The sequence below is a fragment of the Pelodiscus sinensis genome, chromosome 5 (assembly GCF_049634645.1).
Source record: "Pelodiscus sinensis isolate JC-2024 chromosome 5, ASM4963464v1, whole genome shotgun sequence".
NCBI classification, from domain to species: Eukaryota; Metazoa; Chordata; order Testudines; family Trionychidae; genus Pelodiscus; species Pelodiscus sinensis.
This window is the reverse complement of record NC_134715.1, coordinates 134,039,327-134,067,140: the sequence shown is the minus strand read 5'-3', so window position 1 is coordinate 134,067,140 and position 27,814 is coordinate 134,039,327. Positions and strand designations below refer to the sequence as shown.

Below are 27,814 nucleotides of genomic sequence, written 5' to 3'. Positions count from 1 at the left end.
TGACCCGGGACAGGTGGAAGGGGCTGGAGGGAGGCGGAGTTGGCTGCCAGCGGGTGCTAAGCAATCGCTCCTTTTTGGCGCCTGAGTCCCCCTGGCCCTGCGAGGCAGTGACACAGATAACGGGAGGCAGGAACCGTGATGCACCCCCCAGACGGGGAAACCACACTTGTCACCCAGCGAGGGGGCTGAGTCACACAGAGGACGGTGCCATATTTGGGCTTCCTGCCAGAGCAAACTCTCTGTGTCCTGCTGCATTTCTCACTGCCCCGGCTGGTCCTTTCGCCTCTCCTGCAGCGGCCGCTCTCCCCGTCCCGCCTTGCTCACGGCTGGTTTCCCAGTGGTTCTGCCAGGCCTGTGCTCTCGCGCTGAGGTAAGTGGGGCTCAGGGGGATCCTGCCTCGTCCCCTCCTTCTCCTCTGGGTCAGGGGCAGGCTTCGAGCAGGCACCGAGGGGATCCCTTGAGACCACTGGGCCAGGCACTGCCCTGACGATGCACCATTCGATTGACCTTTGAGAGGGCAAAGGGAAGAGACGTTTTCAGCCCCCTCGATCCTGTGCTCAGTGAGACCCGCCGCCTCCCCCATAGCCTCCTCCACCCTGGGGACAGCAGCAAGTGGAAGAGGCAAAGGGCCGGGGAAGAGCCCCTGGGATGGCAGAGCTGCCGCCTGCGGCCCCAGCAGAGAGGAGCTGAGGGAAAGGCAGCGTCTGTCCGTGAAGCATCCACCCAAAGGCCCCTCCCTGAGGGAAGGGAGGACCAGCCCAGCACAGCCTGAGGGGGAAACATCCCCCTCCGCCCCTCACATGAGCCCTGGGCTTGGGGAATCCCCAGCGCAGGAGGCTGGTCCGTGCAGCCGCGTGGGTGCCTGTTGCAGCGGCGCTGGGCCATGCTGGGCCTGCTGCTTGTACCTGCCTGTGTCCCTGCTCTGCTCCTGCCCTGGCTCCCGTCCCCACTGTGCTTGCTCCTGAGCTCCCTGCCAGGCCCTGCCCTGAGAACTCACCCCCAGTCGCCTGCTGCTCGTCCTGGCTCCGCCCTGGCCCCGACTTCTGCCCTGACTCTGCCTGGATGCTTGGCTCTGCGGTCGGGTGCCGGACCTCGGCTCTGACCCTCAGCACCAATCTCTGGTTCTGACTCTGGCTGGATCCCTGGTTCTGGTAACTGGCAGTCGGGCTTTGGCTTTGATCCCCAAGCTGCATGCCTGCTCTGCCCACTAGAGCCTACTCTCACTGATAGGTCAGACTGCCTACGTCCCACGCCATAACCACCAGCCGCTCTGCCCTGCTGCCTCACATTGATATCAAACCACAGGCCTGTACATAGTTAGGCCTCCTGGGGGGGTCTCTGGTCTTCGGTCCTTGAGCCACAGCCTCAGTTTGGGTGGGCACACTTCATAGAACTGCTCCATCAGGACCAGCTTGAGCAGCTCCTCTGCGGTCTGGGCTTCGACTCCAGACACCCACTTGCGGCAGTATTGCGCCAGGCGGGAGGCCAAGATCCACATAGGTCTCCTGTGGCTCCTTCTGCACCCCCCAGAACTTCTTCCTGTACATCTCGGGGGTCAGCCCGAACTTGTGCAGCAGGGCCTTCTTGACTCGGTTGTAATCCCCTGGCTGTAGGTCCTCCAGCTGACTGAGCACTCCGGCCGCCTCCTGGTTCAGTGCGGGGATGAGCTCCTGCAGCCAGTCAGCTGGGGGGACCCGTTGCAGTCCACAGGCCCTCTCAAAGGAGCTGAGGAACCCGTCTATGTCACCCATGTCCTTCAATTGGGCCACCACGAGCCTCTCCAAGCCTCTGGCGGTCCCGGGACCCTGGGGTCCATCCACTCTTGGCACAGCCGGTGCCCTGCCGGTTCTCTGCTCTGCCATGGCCAACTCATGCTGTCACTGCCTCTCTCGATCTTGGCGCTCCTTCTCTCGGTCCTGGCGGTCCTTCTCTCGGTCTTCTACTTCCAATTCCTTGATCCACAGCTGGATCTCCAGTCGCCGCAGCTCTGCTGGGCTGGCCCCTGCCCTAGATGGGCTACAGCTTGCAGGCCTCCTGGGGGAAGCTGTCTCATCTCTCCGGTGGGTTCCAGCACTCCTCCCCCTCTCTGAGCCTGACACACTCTCAGGAGGGGTCTGGCTGCTCCCCCAGGGGACAAAATCCTGGCCCTGTGGCTGGTCATTCTCTTCCAGCTGGGCAATCAGCTGGGCCTTGGTTGCTTTCTGCACAGGCAAGCCCCTCTCTCTGCACAGCTCCACCAGCTCTGCCTTCAAGAGTCGGGCATAGGCCATCTGCCCGCTGGGCCCCTCGGTGCAGACTCACCAGTCTAGTGCTGCAGCGCCCCATGATTCCCAGGAACCGCTTCGCTCTGTCTCCAGCACGCCTGGCTCCAGGGCTCTTGCTTCTACTGCGCCTTGTCACTCGCTGCTGGAAGCTCCATCCACGGGGTGCAGTACATCCCACCCCTGACACCAGTGTGACGACGCGTTGGGGTTCCCCCGCCTCCTGCACCCCCGAAATGGCATGAACAGACTCCACCAGCCAGTAGAATAGGGGTGGTTTATTGCTTCTTCAGGATACAGCACAGCACAGATGTCATCAGGTTACAGGGCTGGCCTAGGATGCCTCAGGCCCCCTTGAGATGGGGGGGTCTCGGCTTCTAAACCCCCCAGCCTGTTGCTGAGGCTGCTTCCTCCATCCTCCCAGACAGAAACTAACCTAACTCTCCTCCACCCCGGCCCCCCAGCCAGGGCAGCATCCACCTTCGTTTGTTCCTCTCCATGGGTATGTCTACACTACCCCCCTAGTTCGAACTAGGGGTGGTAATGTAGTCATACGGAGTTGCAAATGAAGCCCGGGATTTGAATGGAATGAGGTGTACAACTAGTTCGGATTAGGAAGCCTAATTCGAACTAGCTAGTCCGTGCCGCGTGTAGCTGCGTGTAGCTGCGCGGCACGGGGTCCGAACTAGCCGGCATTTAAAAATGGCGCCGGACAGCTTTATGCAAATGAAGCCCGGGAAATTCAAATCCAGGGCTTCATTTGCAGTTCCGTATGACTACATTACCCCCCCCCAGTTCGAACTAGGGGGTAGTGTAGACATACCCCATGGGGGTTAGCTGGTCAGACAGGTTGAGACACTCTCTTTGCATAATGACTCATCGCCTGTCTTGCTCGGTGGTGCTACAGACAGTGGCCAGTGAGTTAACAAGTTCCCCCCACTACATCACACCCCCGCTGGGGGCAATGGCACTCAGCCAAGAATTCTGATGAAATTCAACTGAGAAGTTGCAGAACTGACTGTGGTCTGTAACCTATCTTGTAAATCAGCTTCTGTACCACATGACTGGAGGATGGCTAATGCGGTGCCAATTTTTAAAAAAGGCTCCACAGGTGAACCTGCAATTACAAGCCAGTAAGCCTTGCTTTAGTACCAGGAAAGCTGGTTGAAACAGAATTGTCAGGTGCAGATGAAATTAATCTTCTGGGAAAAGGTCCACATGGTTTAAATAAAGGGAAATCAGGCTTCACCATTCGACTAGAATTCTTTGAGGGGGTCCACAAGCCTGCAGACAAGCAGGGTCCAGGGGATCTACTGTGCCTTGAAGGCAGAGGGAAGCAGCACTCTGGACAGATCCATACCGGTCAGGAACAGAGGAGCCAGAGGAGATATTTGGCCGGGAGAATGTGGCATGATTGTGCTTTGAGACAAGTGTAGAGCAAAAGGAGGAAAGAATAGCGATGGGTCATGGGTCGATAGATAAGCCCAAAGCAGACAGTGACGAGCTTCAAAAAGATCTCACCAGACTAAGTGATTGGGCAACAAAATGGCAAATGAAATGTAATGTAGATGACCGTAAAGTAATGCACATTGGAAAAAACAATCCCAACTAGACATACAATATGATGGGAACTAATTTGGCGACAGCGATGCAAGAGATCTTGGAGTCATTGTGGATAGATCTCTGAAGACATCCACTTAGTGTGCAGCCGCAGTCAAAAAAGCAAAAGGAATGTTAGGAGTCTCTAAGAAAGGGATAGAGAATAAGACGGAGAATATCTTATTGCCTCCGTATAAAACCATGGGATGCCCACATCTTGAATACTGCGTACAGATGTGGTCGCCTCATCCTAAAAAAGAAAGGTTCAGAAAAGGACAACAAAAATGATGAGAGTTTGGAAGGGGTCCAATATGAGCAGAGATTAAAAAGATTGGGACTTTTCAGCTTAGAAAAGAGGAGGCTAAGGGGGAGGCTTACAGAGGTCTATAAAATCATGACAGGTGTGGAAAAAGTGAACAAGGAAAAGTTATTTACTTGTTCTCATAACAGACGAACTAGGGGCCATCAAATTAAATTAATAGGCAGGAGGTTTAAAACAAAAGGAAGTTTCTCTTCACACAGCACTCGTGGAACTCCTTGCCAGAGGAGGTTGTGAACACCTGGACACTAACAGGGCTCAAGAAAGAACTAGATAAATTCATGGAGGCGAGGTCCATCAATGGCTATCAGCCAGGCTGGGTAGGAATGGTGTCCCTGGCCTCTGTCAGATGATTCCCTGTTCTGTTCAGTCCCTCTGGGGTACTGGGCACTGGTCATGGTCGGCAGACAGGGCACCGGGTGAGAGGAACTTTCATCTGACCCATCTGGCCGTTCTTACGTTATTAAAAATTAATACCTTTTTTTTTTCAAAATGGGCAACAGCGCCTCCCTTGACACGATCGGAAATGCGGATGAAGGTGGGACACAAGCCCTAAAAGGGGCGTGGCCACCTGTCATAGTTGTACGGTGATGAATGCTGTCGAGGTTACACTACTCTTCACCCTGTAGAAACCCAAACCGGCCCTCCCCTCAGTCTCGACCATGTGACAAACAGGAGCAGTTTTGGGTCACTCCCATGCTAGCTTGGAGTCTACACGTCTGCCTTGAGGTGAAAGGCTTTGAAGCCCTTTCCCAAAGCTCTAGTCCCCCTCCTATTTCTTTAAAATGGTAAAGGGGTTGGGGAAACTGAGGCACAGACAGATGTGTTAACTTGCCCGGCGTCTCTCAGTGAGTCAGGAGCAGAGCAAGGAACACAAGCCAGGGATCCCTGTTGCCAGGTCACATCAGTGACCGGATCAGCTGGGGCAGCTGCTGGCCAGCTCACTGAAGAACATCACTGCCAGGCGACCAGTGAGCCAGCTGCCCTTCCTGGGCTCTGCCGGGGTAGCCGCAGCACGTGGCTGGTTGCTGGCTCAACAGCCCTGCTGGGCAGCCGGCACCCCAGGAGCTCAGTGGCTGCCCAGCGTGTGCCATGCGCACAGCGGCTGGTTTTGCTCTTGTCCTATCCCTGCCCCAGTTGGCTTCCAGGCCCTGCCCCTGCTTTGCCCCATCCCCTTTGGCTTCAGACTCCTGCCTATGCCGCCCGGCCTGCCCCTGCCTCATGCACAGCCTGGCCCCCACTGCTGGGCTGGGCTTGTCTCTCTGGCACAGTCCCCGGGCCCCTCATCCGGCTGTGGGCTCCGGTGTCCCCCATCCCGGCTCTTGCCAGTCGGCAGAACTCTCGCTTCCACCACTAGGCCTGACTGCACATGGCCCAGCTGGCGCCAGAGCTGCTCTCACCACCAGGCCACACGCCCTGCGAGCTGTGCAAGGAGTTCAGAAGTTCTCTCTGTCGTCTTACCGTTACCCCAAGCAGCCGGCAGGCATCACTTCCCATTTCTATTTCAGGCCAGGGCAGTGTTAGAGGAAGGCCCCCACCCGGCAGGCTGCAGAAAGGACCCAGGTGCCAGTGAGCAGGGTCCGGCTCTGTGCGCAGGCAGAGAATGTCGACGGACAATGTCTATGAGAACATGCAGGTGTCAGAAGCTGCTCCCCCACTGAAAGGTAAGCACACGGGCTGCACCCAACCCTGAGCCCCCGCTGGGCTCTCCTTGGCCTTGTGGTCTCTGGAGGAGCGTTCTGATCCCTCTCGGCTTCTGGTTTCAGTGAGTCACCCCCGTTCCTTCCCTCTGCCCTGTCCCTGCCGGAGCACTGGCTTCTCCCACTGAGCAGCTGGGGCTGGGATGTTAGCTGGCTGTGTCAGCAGGGAAGGGGCTCCCCTGGCGCGGGGAGGGGGAGAAGGGAGCCTGTTCCCCCAAGGACAGGGAGCAAATAGCTTTTCCCCACACTGGTATGACAAATACAGAAGTGGGGGCTCACAAGAGCACCCCAAAACCTTGTCTCTACAGGCTTTGGTACAAAAACTTCCCCCCAAATCCTAATACCCAGACTTTGGGGAATCTGCTGCCACCATCAAGTGCTTTTGAACCCACAAAACATGGGTGGACACTTGAAACCAACCCCGGAGGTACCCCAAGCTCTTTTCCCCCCAAAAGAGCTTGAAAAAGAGAAAAGAGAAAAACAAGCTGCAGTCTGTGATAGCTGACCCCTCAGTCAGTCAGACAGACAGACTGAGGGTATGTCTACACTACAAAGTTAGTTTGAACTAACGTCCGTTAGTTCGAACTAACTTTCCTAGGCGCTACACTAGCGCTCCATTAGTTCGAACTTAATTCCAACTAACAGAGCGCTTGGTTCGAACTAGGTAATCCTCATTCCACGAGGATTAAGCCTAGTTCGATCTTACTAGTTCGAATTAAGGGCTGTGTAGACCCTTAATTCGAACTAGTGGGAGGCTAGCCCTCCCCAGCTTTCCCTGGTGGCCACTCTGGCCAATACCAGGGAAACTCATCTGCCCCCTCCCGGCCCCGGACCCATTAAAGGGGCATGGGCTGGCTACGGTGCCCGTGCCAGGTGCAAGCCTGCCAGCACCCAGCCAGCAGACCCTGCACCTGGCACGGATCGAGCCACCCACCAGATGCCCCCCAGTTCTCCCCCTCTTCCCGGGACCAGGCTGGCTGCTCCCGGGAGCTTGCCCGGGACCGCAAGAGGCGGGCACCCGCCTGGGCTAGTGCAGACATCGTGGACCTTGTCCACGATCTCCGCACTAGGCACAGGAAAGTGGCTGGCTTGGGCAGGAGAGCTGCCATCCTGGCCACCCAGGAGCAGGTGTGCATGAAAATCAAGGGGGTCCAGTGAGACCCCCCGAACCTGAGCCCTTAGCTTACAATGGCCATCCTGGGTCAGACCAAAGGTCCATTTAGCCCAGTAGCCTGTCTGCCGACAGCGGCCAACCCTAGAGACTCTGGAGGGGATGGACCGAAGACAGTGACCAAGCCATTTGTCTCGTGCCATCCCTCTCCAGCCTTCCACAAACCTTGGGCAGGGACACCACTCCTACCCTCTGGCTAATAGCATTTCATGGACCCAACCTCCATGACTTGATCTCACGTCCCTTTAAACTCTGTTCTAGTTGTAGCCTTCACAGCCTCCTGCAGCAAGGAGTTCCACAGGTTGACTCTTTGCTTTGTGAAGAAGAACTTTCTGTTACTAGTTTGAAGCCTGCTACCCATTCCTTTCCTTTGGTGTCCTCTAGACCTTCTTTATGGGAACTAATGAAGAACTTTTCTGTATGCACCCTCTCCACCCAACTCCTGCTTTTAGAGACCTCTATCCTGTCCCCCCTCCATCTCCTCTTTTCTAAGCTGAAAAGCCCCAGTCTGTTTAGCCTCTCTTCATATGGGACCTGTTTCCAACCCCTGATCATTGTAGTTGCCCTTCCCTCTCCCAGCGTCTCTCTTCTCCTCTCCCACCTCCTTTTCCCAGTCTCCCCCAATTTTGTTCAATAAAGACAGATTCCATTTTTGAACACAATTGTCCTTTATTTTGTACATCAAGAAAAGGGGCTAGGGAAGGGTAAGCGGAAGGAGGTGAGGGAGGAATGGGGTACGAGCCCCCGATGGGGAGGACTGGGCTGGCTCTGCGGGCTTCTGGGTGTGGAAGCTCTCCTGCAGCCCCCCAATTGCTCCCTCTCCCCAGATGGCAGCCTGCGGCAAGTGCAGCCGGGCTGATGGCCGAGTGCTGTGATGTGCCCAGTGTGGGTAGTCCGGGCACTCCAAGCCAGGACTGCTTTGCAAGCGTGGCACCCCTGAGAAGTGTCTGTCAAAATGCCTTGTGGCCACACATAGGACCCTGATGGGCCTCACATTTTCCACCACTGGGCTAGAAACAACACGCCTGCCCATCCTGACTAACAGGCATTGATGGACATTTCTTCTGTGAACTTACCATGTTCTATTTTGAACCTCTTCTAGTCTTGGCCTTAACAACATCCACCGACAAGGAGTTCCACAGATTAACTAGGCATTATGTAAACACATACCTCCTTAGTTGTTTTCACTTGCAACTCATAATATTTCCCCAATTTCACTTCCTCATTCTTGTGATTTTTCATAAAGTTGTTCTGGTTCCTTTTCTCATTTAAAAATACTCCTCTGAGAAGAGATTTCAGAAGTCCTAAACTTCCCTCACAAGAAATGCTTATGCAGGGAGAAATCCGGCTCCTGGATCTCTAGCACAGAAGCTGGCTTGGCATGGCAGTGACTCCTGATGGGGGGAGCTCAGTTTGGAGATTCAAGCTCAGGCTGGTTCTCGCCGTACGTGGCCCGACTGAGCCGTTGCTGTGAGTCCCAGTCACGGACACGAGGTTGCGCGGTTGTTGGATGGGAGGGGGCAGTTGCCTCGGTCGGTGGCATTCGAGCTGTAACTGACCACGGATTTCTTTGGTCTCCTTCAAGGCAATGCTCCCACGCGATCGGCTCCTTGGTGGCAGAGGACGAGAGGCATCACCCCAGCGGTGCTACTCCTGGTCCTGGCCCTGGCCACCTCCCTCCTCGCTGTGACGCTTCTATGTAAGTTCAGCGACTCCCTGTGTTTCCCCCTTCCATACAGGCCAGCTGGCTCCCGTGCGCAGGGGCCGCCCCGTTCTCAGCAGCATGGCGCCCGCATTTCCGGCTGTCCCTCCAGGAACTCTCCTGCTCAGGGCATTGGAACGGCGCTGTGAGATCTTGCCCTGGGGTTCGACAGCAGCACAAACGTTCTAACGCTACCGATGGCCAAGCCCTGGTGCAGTCACCTAGGGAGGCCGTGGTCTCCCGCGCTGGAGGGGGTCTCAACAGGGGTCAGACAGCCACCTCTCAGGGGTGGGCCCGGTGTCCTTCGTCCTGCCCCAGCATCAGCTCCCTGGCTTCACGCCACGTGTGGCAGCCCCGCCTGCTCGACCTCGCTCCGAGGGGCAAGCTGGGTCCCTGCCTGACCACGTGTCACCAGCACGAACCTCAGCCCAGGTGTGGCCCTGGTGCCACTGAAACATCCACCTGCCGGAGAGAGGCCAGCCCAGTGATTCGGGCCTGGCCTGGGAGTGTGGGGCTGGTTTAACTCCCTGCCCACCACAGAGCCTCTGCTCTGCAGCCCCGAGCCCCATCTGAGTGGGGAGCTGAAGGAGCAGACAAGGAGAAGCCCCACTGCCTGCGGTCTATATAGTGGCGTTATTCCAGGATAACATCCCTCATCCGAAATAGCGTTCTTTACATCTAAGAGCAAGCGTGTTATTTTGAAATGCATTCCAAAGAAAGGGCTTGCTATTCCGACATCCTGTGACCCTGATTGCACCAGGATTAAGGGGCTTGTCGGAATAGCACTGTACTGCGAAAGAAGCTATGCAATTTGCATAGCTCACATTGTATAGCTTATTTCAAACTGCATGCCCCTGTGTAGACATACCCTGAGTGGGTACTGGAGAGCATGTTTGTTTAAAGAGAGGGGCACAGGCAGTGCACAGTGAAGGAGCCTGTGAGCAAGCAGGTCAAGGCAGGTGTGTTTCTCCTCTCTCGTCTCTCTCCAATTTCTCCACCTCTTTCCTGAAGTGCGGTGCCCAGAACTGGATACAAGACTCCAGTTGAGGCCTAATCAGCGGAGAGCAGAGCAGAAGAATGTCTTGCTCACAACACTCCTGTTCATGCCTCCCAGAAGCATGTTTGCTTTTTCTGCAACAGTGTCACACGCTGACTCATATTTAGCTTGTGGTCCACTCTGAGCCCTAGATCCCTTTCTGCAGTATCCTTCCTAGATAGTCGCTTCCCATTCTGGGTGTGTGACACGGATTGTTCCTTCCTCGATGCAGCACTTTGCATTTGTCCTAAGTCAACTTCATCCCATTTACCTCAGACCCCTTCTCCAGTTTGGCCAGATCACTTTGAATTCTGACCCTGTCCTCCGAAGCACTCGCAACCCCTCCCAGCTCGGGATCTGCAAATTTTATAAATGTCCTCTCCATGCCATTATCTAAATCATTGATTAAGATACTGAAACAAACTTGTCCCAAAACAGGCCCCTGCGGAACCTCACTTGTTATACCCTTCCTGCATGACTGTGATCCATTGATAACTACCCTGAGAATGGCTTATGCACCAGTTATGCACCCAGCCAGTTATGCACCCACCTTATAGTAGCCCCATCTAAGTGTTATTTCCCTAATTTATTGATAAGAAAGTCATGAGAGACCATATGAAATGCCTTACTAAAGTCTAGCTATACTACATCCACCGCTTCCCCCTTATCCACAAGACTTGTAATCCCGTCAAAGTCCTTCCCCTCCAAAAGGTAGAATCCCTGAATTTCATACTTGAGATCTATATTAATTTAAATATTATTAATAATTAATCATCTGGACATGCCCAAGCCCCAGAGGCAGCTTTTACCTGCTACAGATCTTCTGGTGCTCCCAGCGGGGCCAGGAGTTTGTTTATGAACAGAGGGAGACAGGGTGAGCAAGGCAATCAAAGGGTTAATTCAAACCGAGGGCAGGAACAATGAGGAGGCTGGTGAGTGTCAAAAGGGGGAGCTCCAGGGGTCGGGCCTGTTCAGCTTACAGGGACGTTATCTGGAAAAGTGCTGACCAGGGAGGTGACAGAGTTTGCAGATGTTACAACGTGGCTCACAATGGTTAGGTCCCAAGGCGACTGCAGAGGGTTCCAGGGGATCTCACAAACCTGGGTGACTGGGCAACCAAATGGCAGTGGGAATTCAGCGATGATGAATGGAAAGTCGTGCGCATGGCAGAGCATGATCCCAGCCAGAGCTGTGCAATGATGGGCTCTAAAGGAGCTGTTAGCACGAGAGAGAGAGAGAGAGAGAGAGAGAGAGAGAGAGAGCTCGGCGGCGGCGTGGCTAGTTCTCTTCACAATCTGGTCCATGTGCAGTGTCAGTCCACAAAGCGAACTGAATCGTGGGGATCCTTGGGAAAGGAATAGCTAGGAAGACTGGAAACATCCCATTGCCACTATATAAATACTTGGTTTGCCCACGCCCTGAGTACTGCCTGCAGAATTGGTCACCATATCCCCCAAGATGTGTTGGAAACCGGCCCACAGATGGGCAATACAAGTGATTAGGAGGGTGGAACAGCTTCCATAGGAGCAGACTTTTAAAAGGTGGGGGGTGATGGGGAGGGGGTGTGAGGCTGGAACAGAGAGACAGGGGAGGGTGTGAGAAGGTCTGTGAATGGTGGGAAAACCGAACAAGAAAATGTGATTTCCGCGGGCGCGACTGCAGGGAAAGGACACAGGGGGCGCTGACCCTGCCCATGGTTTCTTCACGTGCCACCGCTAGCCCGGGGAGGGGCACCTCTCCCCCCCTACCCTTCCCCTACCCCATCCCGACCCCCAACCCTCTGCCCCTGCTCTGCCCCCTCCCTGCCACTTCCCGTCCCTGCTCAGCTCTCCCTGCTCCCACCCAACCTCTGCCCCAGCCACTCCCGGAGCAGTGATGGGAAGTGGAGCCATCTGGCCCAGCCTGCTCTGCTCCCTGACACTCAGTGCAACGCCCCACGCCCTGACTCTGCCCCCACCCCACCTCTCCCCCAACTCTCAGTGCACCACCCCGCTTCCCACCACTGGGGAGTGTGGGGCAGCTCCACCCTCCCCCAACCCTGTGCCTGCCCCTGGGCCGTGTGGCTGGAAGCCAGTGCCTACCTATCCCACCACTGCTGGTGAGCGCAGGGCAGGCTCAGCCCTACGGCCGGTGCCAGGCCCTGCTAGTTGTGTGGCTCTGTGGGCCCCTTGCTCCTTCCCCGTGGCATGTTGAGGGCCCACGGCCCTTCCTGCCCCCACGCATGGCCCCGCCTTCATCCACTGACACGAGGGCGCCCAGTGAAACCTGCAGGCAGCAGAGACCACACAAAACAAACCCTCTCTCCACGGTCACCCGGGGCCCTGCCAGGCCATGGTGTGATGGCCCAGCTGCAGCAGGGCTCCAGGGAGAACTGAGGCAGTTCAAGGAGGACGGGTCCATCAGTGGCCATTAGCAGTTTTCCCTGGACTCCGTCTGCCAGAGGCTGGGACTGGGCGATGGGAAGGATCACGGGATGGTTCCCTGGTCTGTTCCCTCCCTCTGGGCAGACAGGACCCTGGGCTGGAGGGACCTTTGCTCTCACCCCGTCTGGCCGCTCTGAAGTTCTTACACAGAAGCCAGATGTCTCTATTCCCTGCTGTACCCACTAGACCCCGCTCCCCTCCCAGAGCTGAGCCAGCGCCCAGCAGTCCTGAGGGGTCCCTCTCCTCAGAGCCCGGGAGGAAGCCTCACCCATCACTTCATGTGTAGCCTCACTCGTGTGCCCTCCATGACTTGCCACAAGATGGCCGCGCACGAGCGTGTCAGAGCTGAGCGGGGTCTGATATTGAGTTCACTGGCTGTTTATATAGGACTTAGACACAGTGCTCCTGGCAGCGCCTTGCTCAGTGAGCGGCCAAAACACTCACGTTTTCCAGGGCCTCACTAGCCCTGCCAAGAGGAGGTGGGTGTGTCGGAGGGGGGAGGGAGCTGATCATCTCGCAGAATTGCAGATGTTACTAAAGTTGATGTGTCCTGTGACATGTGGAAGGTCAGGACCATGATCCTGATGGGCCTTCTGGCTGCAGAGTCTGAGACCTTCTCTGGCCCCAGAGACTTCTCCACCTGAGACTTCCTGACTCCGCCGGGTGTGGGGTGACTCCCAGTGTTGTGTGAAAGCCTGCGAGGAGCCTGGCGGCCCTGGAGAGGGGAGACAGATGTGCAGGATGGATGGGGGACGAGGCTGCAGACAGCGCTTGGAGAGGGTCTCTGCGTATCGGGAGCAGCAACCTGCCCCACAGAGCTGCACCCCTGCCCCAAGGGTGCCCCGAGCAGCAGCAGCGACCCGACCGGCCTGGGCTCCCGTGTGCCCGTGGAGGAGGCTTGCAGAGAGACAGCCGCAGCCATAGCGCTTAGGCGGGCGTGGGGGGCAGGCCCTGCTCTGGGCCTGGCGCGTCCCCAGCCAGGTCAGTCCGGTCGCTGACCCGCCGACACCTGATCTCTAGATTCCCAGGGACGGAGCCGGCTGCAGGAGGTGGAAGAAGCCGCGCGGAACCTGAGAGTCTCCCTGCAGCCAACCAACACCTCGGCCACGCCCGCCAGGGAATCGGACAGTAAGTCTCAGCCTGGGGCCCGGCAGCAGGGTCACTCCCTCCCCAGGCCTGGAAGCCGAGCACGTGCCTGGCTGGAGGCTGGTGGGAGCATCCACGTGCCCCCTGCCCCTTGGCCTTCTCCCTGTCCAATCAGCTGCTGCTCTGCTCACTCCTCTGCCCATGGGGGCTCTGTCCCCAGGTGTGAACGGCTGCACCAGGCTCCCTCCTATCCCCTCCTGGCAGTGGCTGGCTGCTGCATCTCTCCCTGCTCCTGACCAGGAGGCCTAGTGGTCAGCATCTTCTGTCCTTTCACTAGTGTGTCCCTCATGCCAGAGTCCCCCTGGCCCTGCAGTGTCAGGGTCCCACGCACAAGGCAGAGAGATGCAGCTCATGAGCCAGACAGGGCTGAATTCAGACCTTGGTGGAAGCTGGGCACCAGTAGAGCTGCTCTCCTGGGCTTCATTTTCCACCCCCGCATCCTCCTCTCCCCCCCCCCCCCCCACACCTCTGAGCCCTTCCTAGGCAGCTACAACAGTTTGGGGCCTGGCCCTGTCACAGTGATGGAGGCAGAGCGCCCCCTTGTGGGCAGTGCCACAACTGCCTCTCTCTCTGTCTGGCAGGGGCTGTGCACACACACGGTCTGTGGCCCAGAGTCACTCAGGTGCAGGGGACGCGCTCACAGGTCACAGGGCGGCAGAGTCAGGAAGACGTGGCCGGGGAGACGGGCCTGGAGCTCAGGGAGCTGATTCAGTTCCCAGACCTGCTGCAAACATCCTGTGGACTTTGGGCATGTCTCTCTGAACCTGAGCTTCCCTTTGGGAAAACAAACCTCTACTCCTCCCACGTGGCATCTATCTCCACTGGGAGCTGCTGAGAGCAGGCCCCGTCTCCTCCTGCCTCCCAGATCCTGGCCCAACGATCGCTCTGACTGGCGCTGACGTTGCTCTTACTTGATCCCAGCGCTGCAGCTCCTGGGCGAAGTGCAGGCAGGAGTCCAGATGCTGAGAGCCGAGCTGGGAAATGTCAGTGCGGAGAACAGAGAACTCCAGACCCGTCTGGACACGGTCGCTGGGGCGCGAGGAGCTGGGTCGGATTCCTGCAGTGAGTCAGAGCCCCTGGTCCTGCCGGTGCAGGGGGGAAACGAGACTCAGGCTCCCAGGCTGCCAGTGCAGGGCTTGTCGCCAGCAACGAGTTCCCTGCATGAGACACACCTGTGGCTGCGCATGCACCACCCCGCAGGGATCCGTGTGGAGTTCAGTGGCACCCTCGGCCTCGATAGCCAATGGGAGCCCCCAGCTACCAGCTCTGGCTCGATCCAGGCCAGTCCGGGCACAGGCAGAGACAAACCAGACTTTCAGTGCCAGGGGGTGATGCTCAGAACTGTCCCTGGGCCAGCGCCCCCTGCAGGATGTGGGGGAACCTGACGGGAAATAAGCCTGAGACTGACCACTGACCACTAATGGTCACTGAGCACTGTTGGTGCAGAACCAGGGGCTGTTCCACCTTGTGCTGCTACATCCTCTGCCCCCCACCGCCTGAGTTCCCCCTCCAGCTCAGCTGAGCAGTGAGTCTTCCTGTTCCTATTACAGCTGTGCTGCTCTGCACTGGGACCAGCACCTGCTCCAGCCCAGACACAGCTGCATTTCCGTGCTGGGGGAGGGACCCTGGGCTGGCTGCTCTCTGCAGCATCTCCGGGATCCTTCCTACGGCCACCAATGTGATTGGCTGAGCAGCTGGAGAGTCAGGCTCAGATGCTCCCTGGGCAGCCGAGGGGCAGGGGAAATCATAGAATCACAGAAGACTGGGACTGGAAGGGACCTCGAGAGGCCAAATACTGTGTAGACCATCCCTGATAGACATTTATCTAACCTGATCTTCAATCTCTGCAAAGATGGAGATTCCACAACCTCCCTGGGCAACTTATTCAAGTGTTTCACCACCCTGACAGTTAGGAACTTTTCCTAATGTCCAACCTAAACCTCCCTTGCTGCAGTTTAAGCCCATTGCTTCTTGTTCTGTCCTCAGAGGCCAAGATGAACAAGTTTTCTCCCTCCTCATTGTGACACTCTATTAGATACCTGAAAACTACTAAATGCAGCAGGAGAAGCCCTGAGCTCCCTGCACGTGTCCCTGTGACTAGCCTGGGTATCTGACCCCAGTCTCTGCTCCCAGGGGTCCTGTGGACAAAACTCTCCGCAGGCTGGAGGTGTCACGGTGGGAACCTCTATTACTTCTCCCAAGAAGAGAAGTCGTGGTTGGAGGCCCAGCAGTTCTGTGTGTCTCAGGGCTCATACCTGACGTCCGTCTTGTCCCCGGAGGAGCAGGTGAGTGCAGCACCCTCCCGGGGCTCAGACCGTGGGCCAGGGCCTGGTTTTATGGCAGCAGCAGTTGACGGGTAACAGCTGAGGCAGCAAACCTGCGACGTGCCTGGTAACAAACTCTGGGGGAGGCTGCCCAGCCCTGGAACCTGACACAGGGATCCACCCATCAGCTGAGAAGCAGAGATGGGCAGGGGCACGGTGCCAGGCCCAGGACACCCCAGAGTCTAGGGTGTAGGAGGGAGGGGCGTGTAGGGTCTGGCTCATTTCTCTAGGACACATCGCCGTGGTTACTCTGTGCAGATGCACAGACTCAGACCCAGAGACGCTCCAGGACTCCCACAGGGTCTCCAGCAAGTCGCTGTCAGCGCTTGGGGTTAGACACCATGTCTACCGCTGCCCAGTGCCCTGCTCACATCCCCAGACGCCCGCTCCCCTCCCCAGCCTGCTCAGCCCAGGTAGCTGCAGCTGCACCTGCAACCTGCCTTGGGTGGCCTGACCATGCTGGGATCTGTGTTGGGCAGAAATTCCTCTCCAACGAGACGGACGGACAGTCCTACTGGATTGGACTCACTGACCAGGGCACTGAAGGCCGCTGGCGCTGGGTGGACGGCTCAGAATACAGAGCAGACGCCAGCAGCGGGTGAGTAACAGGGAGACTGATCCTCTGTTAATGTCTCGTCACAGGCTCTTTCAGCAGCAACTGTTCAGCCCCTTGGGTCCGTGCAGCCCCCAGCACAGGGGGCCCAATCCTGAGGGAAGCTCCCGGGTGCTTCCCCAACAGAAATTCAGCCTCCCAGGAATTCCTCGCATGCCCCTTTGCTCAGAGCGGTGCCCAGACACGCAGCGTGTGCTCCGTGCCAGTGAGAGCGAGACCAGAGCCTCCCTGGGAACTCGCCACTGACCTGAATGAACCACCTGGAACCACGCAGCCAGCTTGGAATGGAGCGAACAGCCGGGTCCAGCGCTCTCCCCAGGCCAAATGGCGCTCTAGCTTCCCGGCTGTGGGGGGCAGGCTGCAGGGGCCGGGGCGTGGCCAGAGCCAGCTGGAGCTGGTGCACTGAGCACAGGGGCTGGGGCTGAGGCCCATGACCGGGGCATGGAGAAGCCAATGAGGGAACCCGCTGCCCTCTCTTTCAGTCCCTGCGCCCCCATCTTGGGCTGAGCCTGGGACGTGCTGAGCCGCGCGCTTGGTGCTGGGCCCTGAGATCTGAGCGGCCGCTGCTCCGTGTTCAGAGCCACGCGGTCTCCTGGGCCCTTTGCCGGCCTGTCAGACCCAGGGCAATTGCTCCCCCCTCAGAAGCCCTTCGCAACCCAGCCATGGATGCTGCAGAGAACGCTGGTGGGGGTAGGAAGGGGGGCACTTTGCTGAGTCATTTCCGGGTGTCTTAGTCCCCTGCTGACACCAGAGTCCGAGCTCGGCATGTGGCCGTGGTTCTCCTGAGACAGGAACACTCTGCTCTGCAGGTTCTGGGAGCACCCTCAGCCTGACAACTGGCACCAGGGGATCGGCGGCAGAGAAGACTGTGTTGAGATCCGCACAGAGATGCAGACTTCGTGGAATGATGCCAACTGCTCTCTGCCTGCGCGGTGGATCTGTAAGCAGGCCCTTGGGCAGGCCGGGCTGTGACATGCAGGGCCAGTGTGAGAGTTTCACCCCCCTCCCCTTTGCTTTATGAAATTGACTTATGGGCACAAACATGCATAAGCCGAAGATGCTTTGGACAAATCCCTGATGTCACCCATCAGCCTTAACGCCACAAGCTGCTGGTGCCATGTGTCTGATTGGCGTGTGCACCATTCTTGGGGGTAAAGTGAGAGATATGGAGTAGGGGAAGGGTTAGGGTTTAACTATGCGAATGAAAGCCATGTGGGCATTTCCCTCCATGTCTGGGTGATCACCTGTAAACAGCCTCTTTTGTCCTGTGAGTCTACACAGTGGTTGGTTTTAGGAAGTCACATGACCACCCCAAGTGGTAGGCTGTGTCTACACTGGGCCACTTATTCCGGAAAATCAGCCGCTTTTCCGGAATAAGCTGCGAGCTGTCTACACTGGCCCTTGAATTTCCGGAAAAGCAACGATGCTCTACTGTACAAAATCAGCCGCTATTCCGGAAAAACTATTCTGCTCCTGCTCGGGCATAAGTCCTTATTCCGGAACACTGTTCCGGAAAAGGGCCAGTTTAGACAGCCCAGTAGTCTTTTCCAGAAAAAATGGCGAAAATGGCGATCGGGGCTCTTTTCCTGAAAAGCACGTCTACATTGGCCACAGATGCTTTTCCGGGAAAAGGGCTTTTCCGGAAAAGCAGCCTGCCAATGTAGACGCTCCTTTTCTGGAAAAACTGAAAACGGAATAGCAGTTCCGGAAATTCATGCCAGTGTAGACGTAGCCGTAGGGTCTGACCAGGTAATTGTCCATAGGAGGGGGAATGTCAAAACAGAATCCCCGCCTCAAAAGGAGGCTACTCAGGGATGTTTTGAGGCTTTTGTCTTTCCCTGGCACGTCACTGCCAGGAGAATGAACCAGAGACCCCAGGGAAAGGGCGTTCTCTGGCTGGGAGGCTTGGCTGAAAGAAGAACAGTTTCAGGGTAAGTTTGTGCTGAGCGTTTAGTGACAGAACTCGCTCTGCATTTCCTGTTAGTTTCAATCTGTAATCGACTTTGCTCGGCCTGTTTTCACCGGCAACCACTTCGCTGCTGCTGTTTGTACTGAATAAAATCACTTGGGTTCACTGTCCAGCCCAGGGTCAGTAATTGTTCCAGGGGAGCAATCGGAAAATCGTCCTCCTGTCACTGTGAAGGGGGCTGTAACCGGCCGTGCCTCCCCCCATGGGCACCTCCGGCTGCTCACTCTGGGGGTCACCTCTTCCGCCCTGAGCGCCCCTTTTCAGCCAGTCTGGCCCACGGGTACCTATTTTTTTCTCCACCTCTGGGTAATGCCCTGCCACAGGGCCCCCACATCTAGGATCCTCCCCTTCTGGGGGCCCCCAAACCCTCTCCCCTTGTTGCCTCAGGGACCCACTGCCAGGCTTCATCTAGCCCCTGCCTTGGGGCAAACTGCCGCCTGACATGAACACTCAGCATCGGCCAGGGGGTGGGGTCCTGCTGCCTTCTGCTACCCCAGCTGCCCCCTGCAGCCCTGGTGCCCTGAGGCCTTGTGTCAGGCCCTGCAGCCTGGGACCTTGCCTGGCCAGAGCTCCCCAGCCCTGCTCTAAGTCAGGAAACCTTCAGCTTCCCTGGCAGCCAGATCCCCCCACTGCAGGAGTGTGTCTGAGTCTGTGTCTGCTCCTCTCCGGGAGCCTTTATTTACACTCCCCTCAGCTGGGCCTGATTAGCAAGGACCTGCCTCAGCTGTGGGGCTTTGCTCTCTCCTCTCCCAGGGCTGGGTCAGTGTGGGGCAGACACCACGTCACAGGGCAACCGGATTGATTTGGGGTTCTGAGCCCAGCTGGCCGTTGGCTTCCTGGAAGCTGGGCCCCACAAACTGCATTTTCCTTGGGCCTGAAGAGTTTCTCTCTCTCTCTCTCTCTCTGTGTGTGTGTGTGTGTGTGTGTGAGAGAGAGAGAGAGAGAGAGAGAGAGAGCTTTGTGCCTCGGCTGGGGAGGGCAGATCTGGCCCAGCAGGACCGGGTGGTGAGAAGCCCCAGAGTGCTAGGAGGCGAGTGTCATTGGCCTTGTCAGCCCTCTGGGAAGCCCCCCCAAGGGGTCTTCTGTGACCCCCCCCAGTCACATTCAGACCCTCCAGAGGCGCCTCATTTCCCCAGCTATGAGCGTGTTTTCCAGCCAGCTGCTGAGGAGAAGCCCTGTGCACCGAGGGGGGGGGAGGTCCATAGGGCCTGCATTGGGGGGGACCCCCCAGGAGGAAGCCTGGTGACCCGGCCAGGAATGCTGCTGGTGGCTCCCAGGGCGTGTGGCAAAGCACGAGCTCCAGCAGTCTGGGGGGGGGGGGGGGGCAATGAGCTCCCACCGGGGAGGGGAGGCTGGCAAGGAAAAGGCTCTGCGCTCCTAGAGCCCTGCCAATCCGCAGCGCCGCTATCTGCCTGCAGAGCGCCCTGGCTCTTTTCCGTGGATACGGGCACAGATACACGTCTGGCACCTAGCGCCCTGCACAGGTACCCTCGGCACCCGTATCTGTGCACACGGCAGCAGATACCCGCGGCTCAGTCGTGCAGGCCCAGGCCGGGGCAGATACAAACGCTGTATCCGCACTGGGCTCTGTGCATCCCCCACGCGACTCGGGCCAGCGCCTGCTCCCAGATCAGAGCCAGGGGGAACCTACTGTGCCCGCCCCAGTGCTGCCCAGCTGATTAACAGAGCGCCCATGGCCAACAGCCTGTGTTTCTCCTGGTGGTGCACATCTGCACATGCCCAGTGCACAGAACATTTATTCTGCACAGGGATGGAAAAAATTAGAGTCTGCAGCCCCTCACCTAAAGCCCAGAGCGCCAGTGCTCCATAGGGTCTGAAGCCTGGATCCCTAACCTCCCTCCCCACCCAGCCACGGCCAACACCCACCTCTCACACCATGGCTGAAGCCCTGAGCCACAGGCGACGGTGCCTGCGGGGGAGGGGATGCAGGGAGGGGGATGCAGGTGTACCCCGTTGGGCCATTACAATGCTGGCAGGGGCACAGGCGACCTCCTGCCTGTTTGCCTCTCAGATTGGGCTGCCGCGTTGAAACGGTCACTGACCACTTTTGTTTCAGAAGGTCGGGGGCTGTGCCTAGGGGCGCTGGAACAAGCGTCCAGTGGGGGTGCTGAGCCACTGAATCAAACTGGGACTCCAAACTGCAGCCCCCCCGTTCCACCACCTGGGTGCCTTGGGGTGCACAAGCAATGCATCTGGCCCTGACCTGACCCCTGCTGGAGCTGCTAGAAACACCCAGCCTAGGGGAAAGGCTTCTGATTGGCTGCCCCTACATCACTGGGGAAAGCAGCCAATCAAAGCTGCTGCAGGGGCCAGACTAGCTCGCTCTCCCTCCTCCCACCCACTGTTAGGAGAGGGGGGCGGAGGGGCACTTGGGGAAAGGGGCAGAGCGGGGACTGTAGAGGACAGAATCGATGTGGGGCTGGGGCAGAGGGCGGGGCTGCAGGGCAGAGGGGGCACAGAGCAGATGAGGGTGCCGGGGGTCGTTCATTAACTGGAATCCTCGAATACAGGAAGACACAGCGAGGTCTCTGCACCAATAGCAGCCCTTTATGCAAATGAATGGGAGCTCATCTGGGCCCTCTAGCAAGAGGGGCAAAGTCACATGACACACTCTTAATTTGCGGGAGCTGAAACAGCTGGAACCCCGCCCCCTTACACCCCACCCCGGAGGGCGAGAGCCGTGTGCTCCCCATGCAGCCAATCACAGCGCCGCTACGGTTCCGTGGGCACCGCCCACACATTCTAGGTACTCGTGTTAGCAACACCGCCCTGCCCCGGGAGACCGTCTGGGCTACGACAATCTTGTGGCCCCACGATGAGGGAGGCCGCTCGTGCGGCCGCTCACTAGCCCAGGTTGCCCATTGCTGGTCTGGCCTCCCTGACATTTGCCACTAGCTGTCCCCACTGCCTGTTGCGTGGCCCTTGCCCCACGGGAGCACCTGGCTACTGTGCCCGGGGGTGCGGCTCCACACGCCCTCCACTGGCCCAAGAGGCCGGCTCCTTGCCCCAGCCCTGACACTGCCAAGGAAACAGGACCCCGGCGCGCTGGAGGATGTGCCGGGTTGCTCACGCCCAACCCTGGTGTATTGAGACAAGGCAGGGAAGGGGGCGAGATGTGGCATTCCCCCAACCACGCAGGCATCTCCCTCGTCCCCGTGCCACTGCAAGAGATTCTGGCTGGTCGCCGGGGAGGCTGTGGCCGGACGAACATGCTGAACGGCCAGAGCAATGGCAATAAAGACTACCAAGGCCACAGCTGCCAACCTTGCGTCTCCTTTCACTCCAGCGCAAGCCCCCAAGGTCCATGAACCTGCCGCCTGACCCGCCCAGAGGGTCTGGCCAGCAGCGGAGCTGACGACACTCCACCCAGAGCCCTCTACTTGGACAGGCAGGCGCTCAGCTCCCTTTCCAGCCCCTGGACGAACTGCTCGTTCAGGAAGAGCAGCTGCCCATGGGGCAGGAACTTGCTCAGGATGAGCTCGGTCTTGTCTGCCTTGAGGACCACATTGCTCCCCTGGCTCAGCAGCTTCAGGTGCTCCAGCAGACACTTGGCCACCAGGCGCAGGGTGTTCTCGGCCAGCAGCAGGTTCTCCTGCGGGTCGCACACCAGCACGAAGCCCAGAGACAGCACCGCCAGCCAGAGCACTGGCTTGTCCTCGCAGAAGGGATCCCCGGGCGGGAGGCGGAAAACCCCGGACAGGGCGTCCTGGAGGGAAATGGGCTCGTCGGACAGCTGGATGAGGAAGTCAGAGGCAGGACGCCCTGAGGCCTGGTGCAGCAGCTTACAGGCCGAATCCACCTGCCTGGAAACGGGAGAAATGCAGAGAGAGAGAGTCACAGTCCTGTTATACAGAGGTGGAAATAAGAAACACGGCCTGTCTGAGAACAAGATGCCTCATGCTGCAGAGTCATCCCCCAGGGTAGAGCCAGAGAAGCGACTATTCCCTTTATTCGGCTCTGGTGAGGCCACATCTGGAGTATTGTGTCCAGTTCTGGGCCCCCCACTACAGAAAGGATGTGGATGCATTGGAGAGGGGCTAGCAGAGGGCGACTAAAATGCTGAGGGCTGGAGCACATGCCCTATAAGAAGAGACTAAGGGATTTGGGTTTGTTCAGTCTGCAGAAGAGAAGAGTGAGGGGGGATTTGAGAGCAGCCTTCAACTCCCTGAAGGGGGGTTCCAAAGAGGCTGGAGAGAGGCTGTTCTCAGTGGAGGCAGATGCAGAACGAGGAGCAATGGGCTCAAGTTGCAGTGGGGGAGGTCTAGGTTGGATATTAGGAAAAACTATTTCCCTAGGCGGGAAGCACTGGGCTGGGTTCCCTAGGGAGGGGGTGGAATCTCCATCCCTAGAGGTGTTTAAATCCCGGCTGGACTAAGCCCTGGCTGGGATGATGGAGTTGGGGTTGGTCCTGCTCTGGGCAGGGGGCTGGACTTGATGACTCCTGAGGACTCCTCCAGTCCTGGGATTCTCAGATTCTATGAACGGGTGGGAGCCCCATGGCTTGGGAAGTTTGAAACCAAACTAAACAAAGCCCTGCAGGACAGGCCTGCGCGGGGCTGGAGGGCGTGTGCCAAGCCTTGCCCTCTGGCATGGCGCAAGAGAACAGCTGCAGTAGTCCGCTTTCTAGAGAGCTCCCTGGACGTTCGCATTAGCTCTGCTGCCCAGCAGGGGTAAGGGACACAAGGCGTGCCCTCGTCTAAAGGCTGCGGGGGCATCTACCCTACCAGGAATAACCCACAACAGCGCATCAGAGGCCAGGACAACTGACTAGGGCAGGAGTGGCCAACCCGTTACAGGCAAGGAGACAAAATAGTGGTGGACATAACACAAAGAGCCGAGGGGAGACACTTGTCAAGCAAAAAAAAAAATTTAAAAAAAAAAGACACTGCCCCTTTAAATGAAAACTTTTCAGCCACATATGGCTCCCGTAAGCCAGGACCATCTTACCGGTGCCATTTTGCTTTGCTGCACCAGACAGCTCCCCAGCACCCAGTGAGCCCTTTGTAGGGGCATAGGGGTGGTTTCGCAGGCCACGGGGTATGCTTCGTGCGCCACACTTTCTGCAAAGAGCTGCGGGTTGGCCACCCCTGGACTAGGATCCAAGACCTCACTGACAGGGCCGAAAAACAGCAGCTTGGATATTCAGGCTTGGACTGGAGTCTGGGCTCCAGAACATCAGAAGGGTCCCTCTGGGTCGGAGACGGGCAGCCCAGCATCCAGTCTTCTGACAGTGGCCAATGCCGGGTGCTTCCAAGGGAACAAAGTTACCCAGTGATCCATCCCATCACCCGCTCTGGCAGTCAGAGGCTCGGGACACCCGCAGCCTGGGGTTCAGTCCTGGCCATCTCTCAGACCCCGTCAGTGGTCTCTATTGCAAGCTGAACAATCCCGTTGTTTTCAGCTCTCCTCAGGCAGAAGCTGTTCCATCCCCCCTCGGCGTTTTCGTTGCCCTTCTCAGCACCTTTTCCAATTCTCCCAGAACGGCACTGCTATTCAAGGCGTGGGCGTACTGTGGACTTATACAGGGCCATTACGATATTTTCTGTCTTCTCATCCCTTTTTCTAATGGCCCCCAACACTCCCCCTCCCCCCCTCACCTGAAGGTCTATGCTGCTATTTTTAGCCCCCTAACACCCGGCCAATTCAGCTGTCCTGGCTCTGAGCCTCGCTGCTGCAGTGTAGACGTGCCCTTAGATTCTAGAACACTAACCCCCCCCCCCCCGCATACCGCCTATGCTACGCCCAGCAGCTCAGTCACACTCTGACGGGGTGAATCTCTCACCTGGCCACAGCCAAAAGCTGCTCCTTCCTGCCCAGCCTCTCCTTCTGGAGGTCCTGCGGCCCGCACTCCGCCAGCGAGTGGTCCAGCCTCTCAGAGCCAAACACCCTGGAATACAGCACCCGGCAGAGGCCAGCTTCGTCCCCCGGCCGGGGCTGGAGCGTATGGATGAGGAACGCGTGAACCATGATGCTGCAGCCTAAGAACAGACGCCCACGCGGCGAGTGACCATCACAGAGTATTATCGGCGCACGCGGCTCTGGGGTGCCAGGGCCCCTCCGCAGCCCGCTGGAAGGGGATTCCCCAATTCCAGCTGGGACAGACGGGGTGCAGGGATGGCAGAGTTGCTGGGACGCACACAATGCCAGCCTGACTGCAGGGTGTCTGCGGCGGGGGGAGGGGGGGGGGCACAGAGTGCAGGAGGCTGCACGGGCTGTAGGGGACGGAGGGCTGCGTGGGGGGTGCACGGGGGGCAGAGAGGGTGCACGCACGAGCTGTCGGGGGGGCGCATAGGTAGTCGGGGGGCACGGGAGGGGCGCACAGGCTGTCAGGGGGCGGGCGGGGGGAGCGCACGGGCTGTCGGGGGACAGGGGGCGGGCGGGGGGGCGCACAGGCTATAGGGGGCGCACGGGGGGCAGGGAGGGTGCACGGGGGGGCGCACAGGCTATAGGGGGCGCACGGGGGGCAGGGAGGGTGCACGGGGGGGCGCACAGGCTATAGGGGGCGCACGGGGGGCAGGGAGGGTGCACGGGGGGGCGCACAGGCTATAGGGGGCGCACGGGGGGCAGGGAGGGTGCACGGGGGGGCGCACAGGCTATAGGGGGCGCACGGGGGGCAGGGAGGGTGCACGGGGGGGCGCACAGGCTATAGGGGGCGCACGGGGGGCAGGGAGGGTGCACGGGGGGGCGCACAGGCTATAGGGGGCGCACGGGGGGCAGGGAGGGTGCACGGGGGGGCGCACAGGCTATAGGGGGCGCACGGGGGGCAGGGAGGGTGCACGGGGGGGCGCACAGGCTATAGGGGGCGCACGGGGGGCAGGGAGGGTGCACGGGGGGGGCGCACAGGCTATAGGGGCGCACGGGGGGCAGGGAGGGTGCACGGGGGGGCGCACAGGCTATAGGGGGCGCACGGGGGGCAGGGAGGGTGCACGGGGGGCGCACAGGCTATAGGGGGCGCACGGGGGGCAGGGAGGGTGCACGGGGGGGCGCACGGGCTATAGGGGGCGCACGGGGGGCAGGGAGGGTGCACGGGGGGGCGCACGGGCTATAGGGGGCGCACGGGGGGCAGGGAGGGTGCACGGGGGGGAGCACGGGCTATAGGGGGCGCACGGGGGGCAGGGAGGGTGCACGGGGGGGCGCACGGGCTATAGGGGGCGCACGGGGGGCAGGGAGGGTGCACGGGGGGGCGCACGGGCTATAGGGGGCGCACGGGGGGCAGGGAGGGTGCACGGGGGGGCGCACGGGCTATAGGGGGCGCACGGGGGGCAGGGAGGGTGCACGGGGGGGCGCACGGGCTATAGGGGGCGCACGGGGGGCAGGGAGGGTGCACGGGGGGGCGCACGGGCTATAGGCGGCGCACGGGGGGCAGGGAGGGTGCACGGGGGGGCGCACGGGCTATAGGGGCGCACGCGCTGTAGGGGGCAGGGAGGACACACGGGGGCGCGCACGGGCTGTCGGGGGCGGGGAGCGCACGGGCTATAGGGGGCGCGCGGGGGCCGCCCCGGGGCACGCTGGGAAACGCCGCCCGCTCCGGGCCCCGCCCGCACTCACCGCCGCTCCCCCGCTGCGAGCCGGCCGCCACACACTGGGCGGGGCCTCGGGAATCCCGGCAGTGGAGCTCTGCGGCGATTGGCTGTGCCTGCAGGGGGCGGAGCGTGGCCCTGCGGCGATTGGCTGTGATTGGCAGGGGCGGGGCGTGGCCCTGCGGCGATTGGCTGTGTCTGCAGGGGGCGGAGCGTGGCCCTGCGGCGATTGGCTGTGATTGGCAGGGGGCGGGGTTGGCGGAGCCGAGGTCGCTGCTCCGGCCCCGCTGGGGGTGTGACTGCGGAGTCCGGCTCCGGCCTATCCGGAGTGAAACCGGATTAACGCCCCTCCCCCTTTGACGCCGCTTTCAGCTCGGCTCGGACGCCCCCCGGGACTCCCCGCGGGGCGGATGCGGGGGGGAGGGGCCGTGTGAGCGCGGGCCGGGGGGGTCCCACCGCCTCCTCGCAGCCCGGGGCGCCGCTCAGAACCAGAGTCACGGACACGCCCAGGCTGCCCCCCCGCCCCCCCCCCCAGCGCCTCCTTAGAACCACAGCCCTGGCCGAGACCCCAGAAGGTCAAGTCCAGCCCCCAGCTCCAGGCAGGACCAATCCAACTAAATCAACCCGGCCAGGGCTGTGTCAAGCCGAGACTTAAACACCTCTAGGGATGGAGACTCCACCTCCTCCCTAGGGAACCCAGCCCAGTGCTTCACCACCCTCCTAGGGAAATAGTTTTTCCTAATGTCCAACCTAGACCTCCCCCACTGCAACTTGAGCCCATCGCTCCTTGTTCTGCATCTGCCCCACTGAGAACAGCCTCTCTCCAGCCTCTTCGGAACCCCCCTGCAGGAAGTTGAAGGCTGCTATCAAATCCCCCCTCACTCGTCTCTTCTGCAGACTAAACAGACCCAACTCCCTCAGCCTCTCCTCGTAGGTCATGGGATCCAGCCTCCTAATCACTTTGGTTGCCTCCGCTGGACCCTCTCCAATGCGTCCACATCCTTTTTGTAGTGGGGGGCCCAGAACTGGACACAATACGCCAGATGCAGCCGCACCAAAGCCGAATAAAGGGGAATAATCACATCCCTGGATCTGCTGTCAATGCTCCTCTTAATGCAACCTAATATGCCATTCGCCTTCTTGGCTACAAGGGCGCCTATTGACTCATCTCCAGCTTCTCATCCACTGTAACCCCCAGGTCCTTTTCTGCAGAACTGCTGCTTAGCCAGTCGGTCCCCAGCTTGTAACTATACTTGCAATTCTTCCATCCCACTTGTCCTTGTTGAACCTCATCAGATTTCTTGTGGCCCAATCCTCCAATTTGTCTAAGTCACTCTGGACATTATCTCTGCCCTCCAGCAAATCTACCTCTCCCCCCAGCTTCGTGTCATCCGCAAACTTGCTGAGGGTGCAATCCATCCCCTCCTCCAGGTCATTAATAAAGATATTGAACAAAACCGGTCCTAGAACTGAACCTTGGGGCACTCCGCTAGAAACCGACTGCCATCCTGACATCGAGCCATTGATCACTACCCGCTGGGCCCAGCCTTCTAGCCATCTTTCTATCCATCTTACTGTCCATTTATCCAATCCACATTCCCTTAACTTGCTGGCAAGAATATTGTGGGAGACTGTATCAAAAGCCTTGCTAAAGTCAAGGTCTATCACATCCACTGACTTTCCCACATCCACAGAGCCAGTTACCTCATCACAGAAGCTAATCAGGTTGGTCAGGCACGACTTGCCCTTTGTGAATCCATGCTGACTATTGCTAATCACTTTCCTCTCTTCCAAGTGCCTCAAAATGGATTCCTTAAGGATTCCTTCCATGATTTTTCCAGGAACCGAGGTAAGACTGACCAGCCTATAGTTCCCTGGATCGTCCTTCTTCTCTTTTTTGAAGATGGGCACTACATTTGCCTTTTTCCAATCATCCAGGATTTCTCCTGATCTCCATGACTTTTCAAAGATAATAGCCAAAGGCTCCTTGATGACATTTGCCAACTCCCT

General features: G+C 58.8%; 2 protein-coding genes across 5 annotated transcripts; one reads left to right on the top strand and one right to left on the bottom strand.

Annotated features, from left to right (window-relative positions):
• The first annotated feature begins 227 nt into the window (after positions 1-227).
• Positions 228-18,369, top strand: LOC102448769 (C-type lectin domain family 4 member F-like). 3 transcript variants are annotated; one of them, XM_075931120.1, is made up of 8 exons: positions 228-370; positions 5,688-5,843; positions 8,636-8,749; positions 13,232-13,339; positions 14,279-14,419; positions 15,491-15,642; positions 16,161-16,279; positions 17,104-18,369. In XM_075931120.1, exons 2-8 carry the CDS (start codon positions 5,783-5,785, stop codon positions 17,264-17,266), a joined length of 858 nt encoding a protein of 285 aa, XP_075787235.1. In that variant the 5' UTR covers positions 228-370; positions 5,688-5,782; the 3' UTR covers positions 17,267-18,369. The 3 variants fall into 3 exon arrangements, with proteins under 3 accessions (XP_075787235.1, XP_075787236.1, XP_075787234.1); XM_075931119.1 differs by lacking the exons at positions 228-370; positions 5,688-5,843 and adding an exon at positions 8,317-8,520; XM_075931121.1 differs by lacking the exons at positions 228-370; positions 5,688-5,843; positions 14,279-14,419 and adding an exon at positions 8,314-8,520.
• A 2,442-nt stretch (positions 18,370-20,811) lies between these two features.
• Positions 20,812-25,954, bottom strand: AP5S1 (adaptor related protein complex 5 subunit sigma 1). Of its 2 annotated transcripts, none has more exons than XM_075931095.1 (3): positions 25,833-25,954; positions 24,067-24,262; positions 20,812-22,087 (listed from the first exon to the last, which is right to left on the bottom strand). In XM_075931095.1, exons 2-3 carry the CDS (start codon positions 24,249-24,251, stop codon positions 21,661-21,663), a joined length of 612 nt encoding a protein of 203 aa, XP_075787210.1. In that variant the 5' UTR covers positions 24,252-24,262; positions 25,833-25,954; the 3' UTR covers positions 20,812-21,660. The 2 variants fall into 2 exon arrangements, with proteins under 2 accessions (XP_075787210.1, XP_075787211.1); XM_075931096.1 differs by having other exon boundaries at positions 24,067-24,263; positions 25,845-25,928.
• Between the last annotated feature and the right edge of the window lie 1,860 nt (positions 25,955-27,814).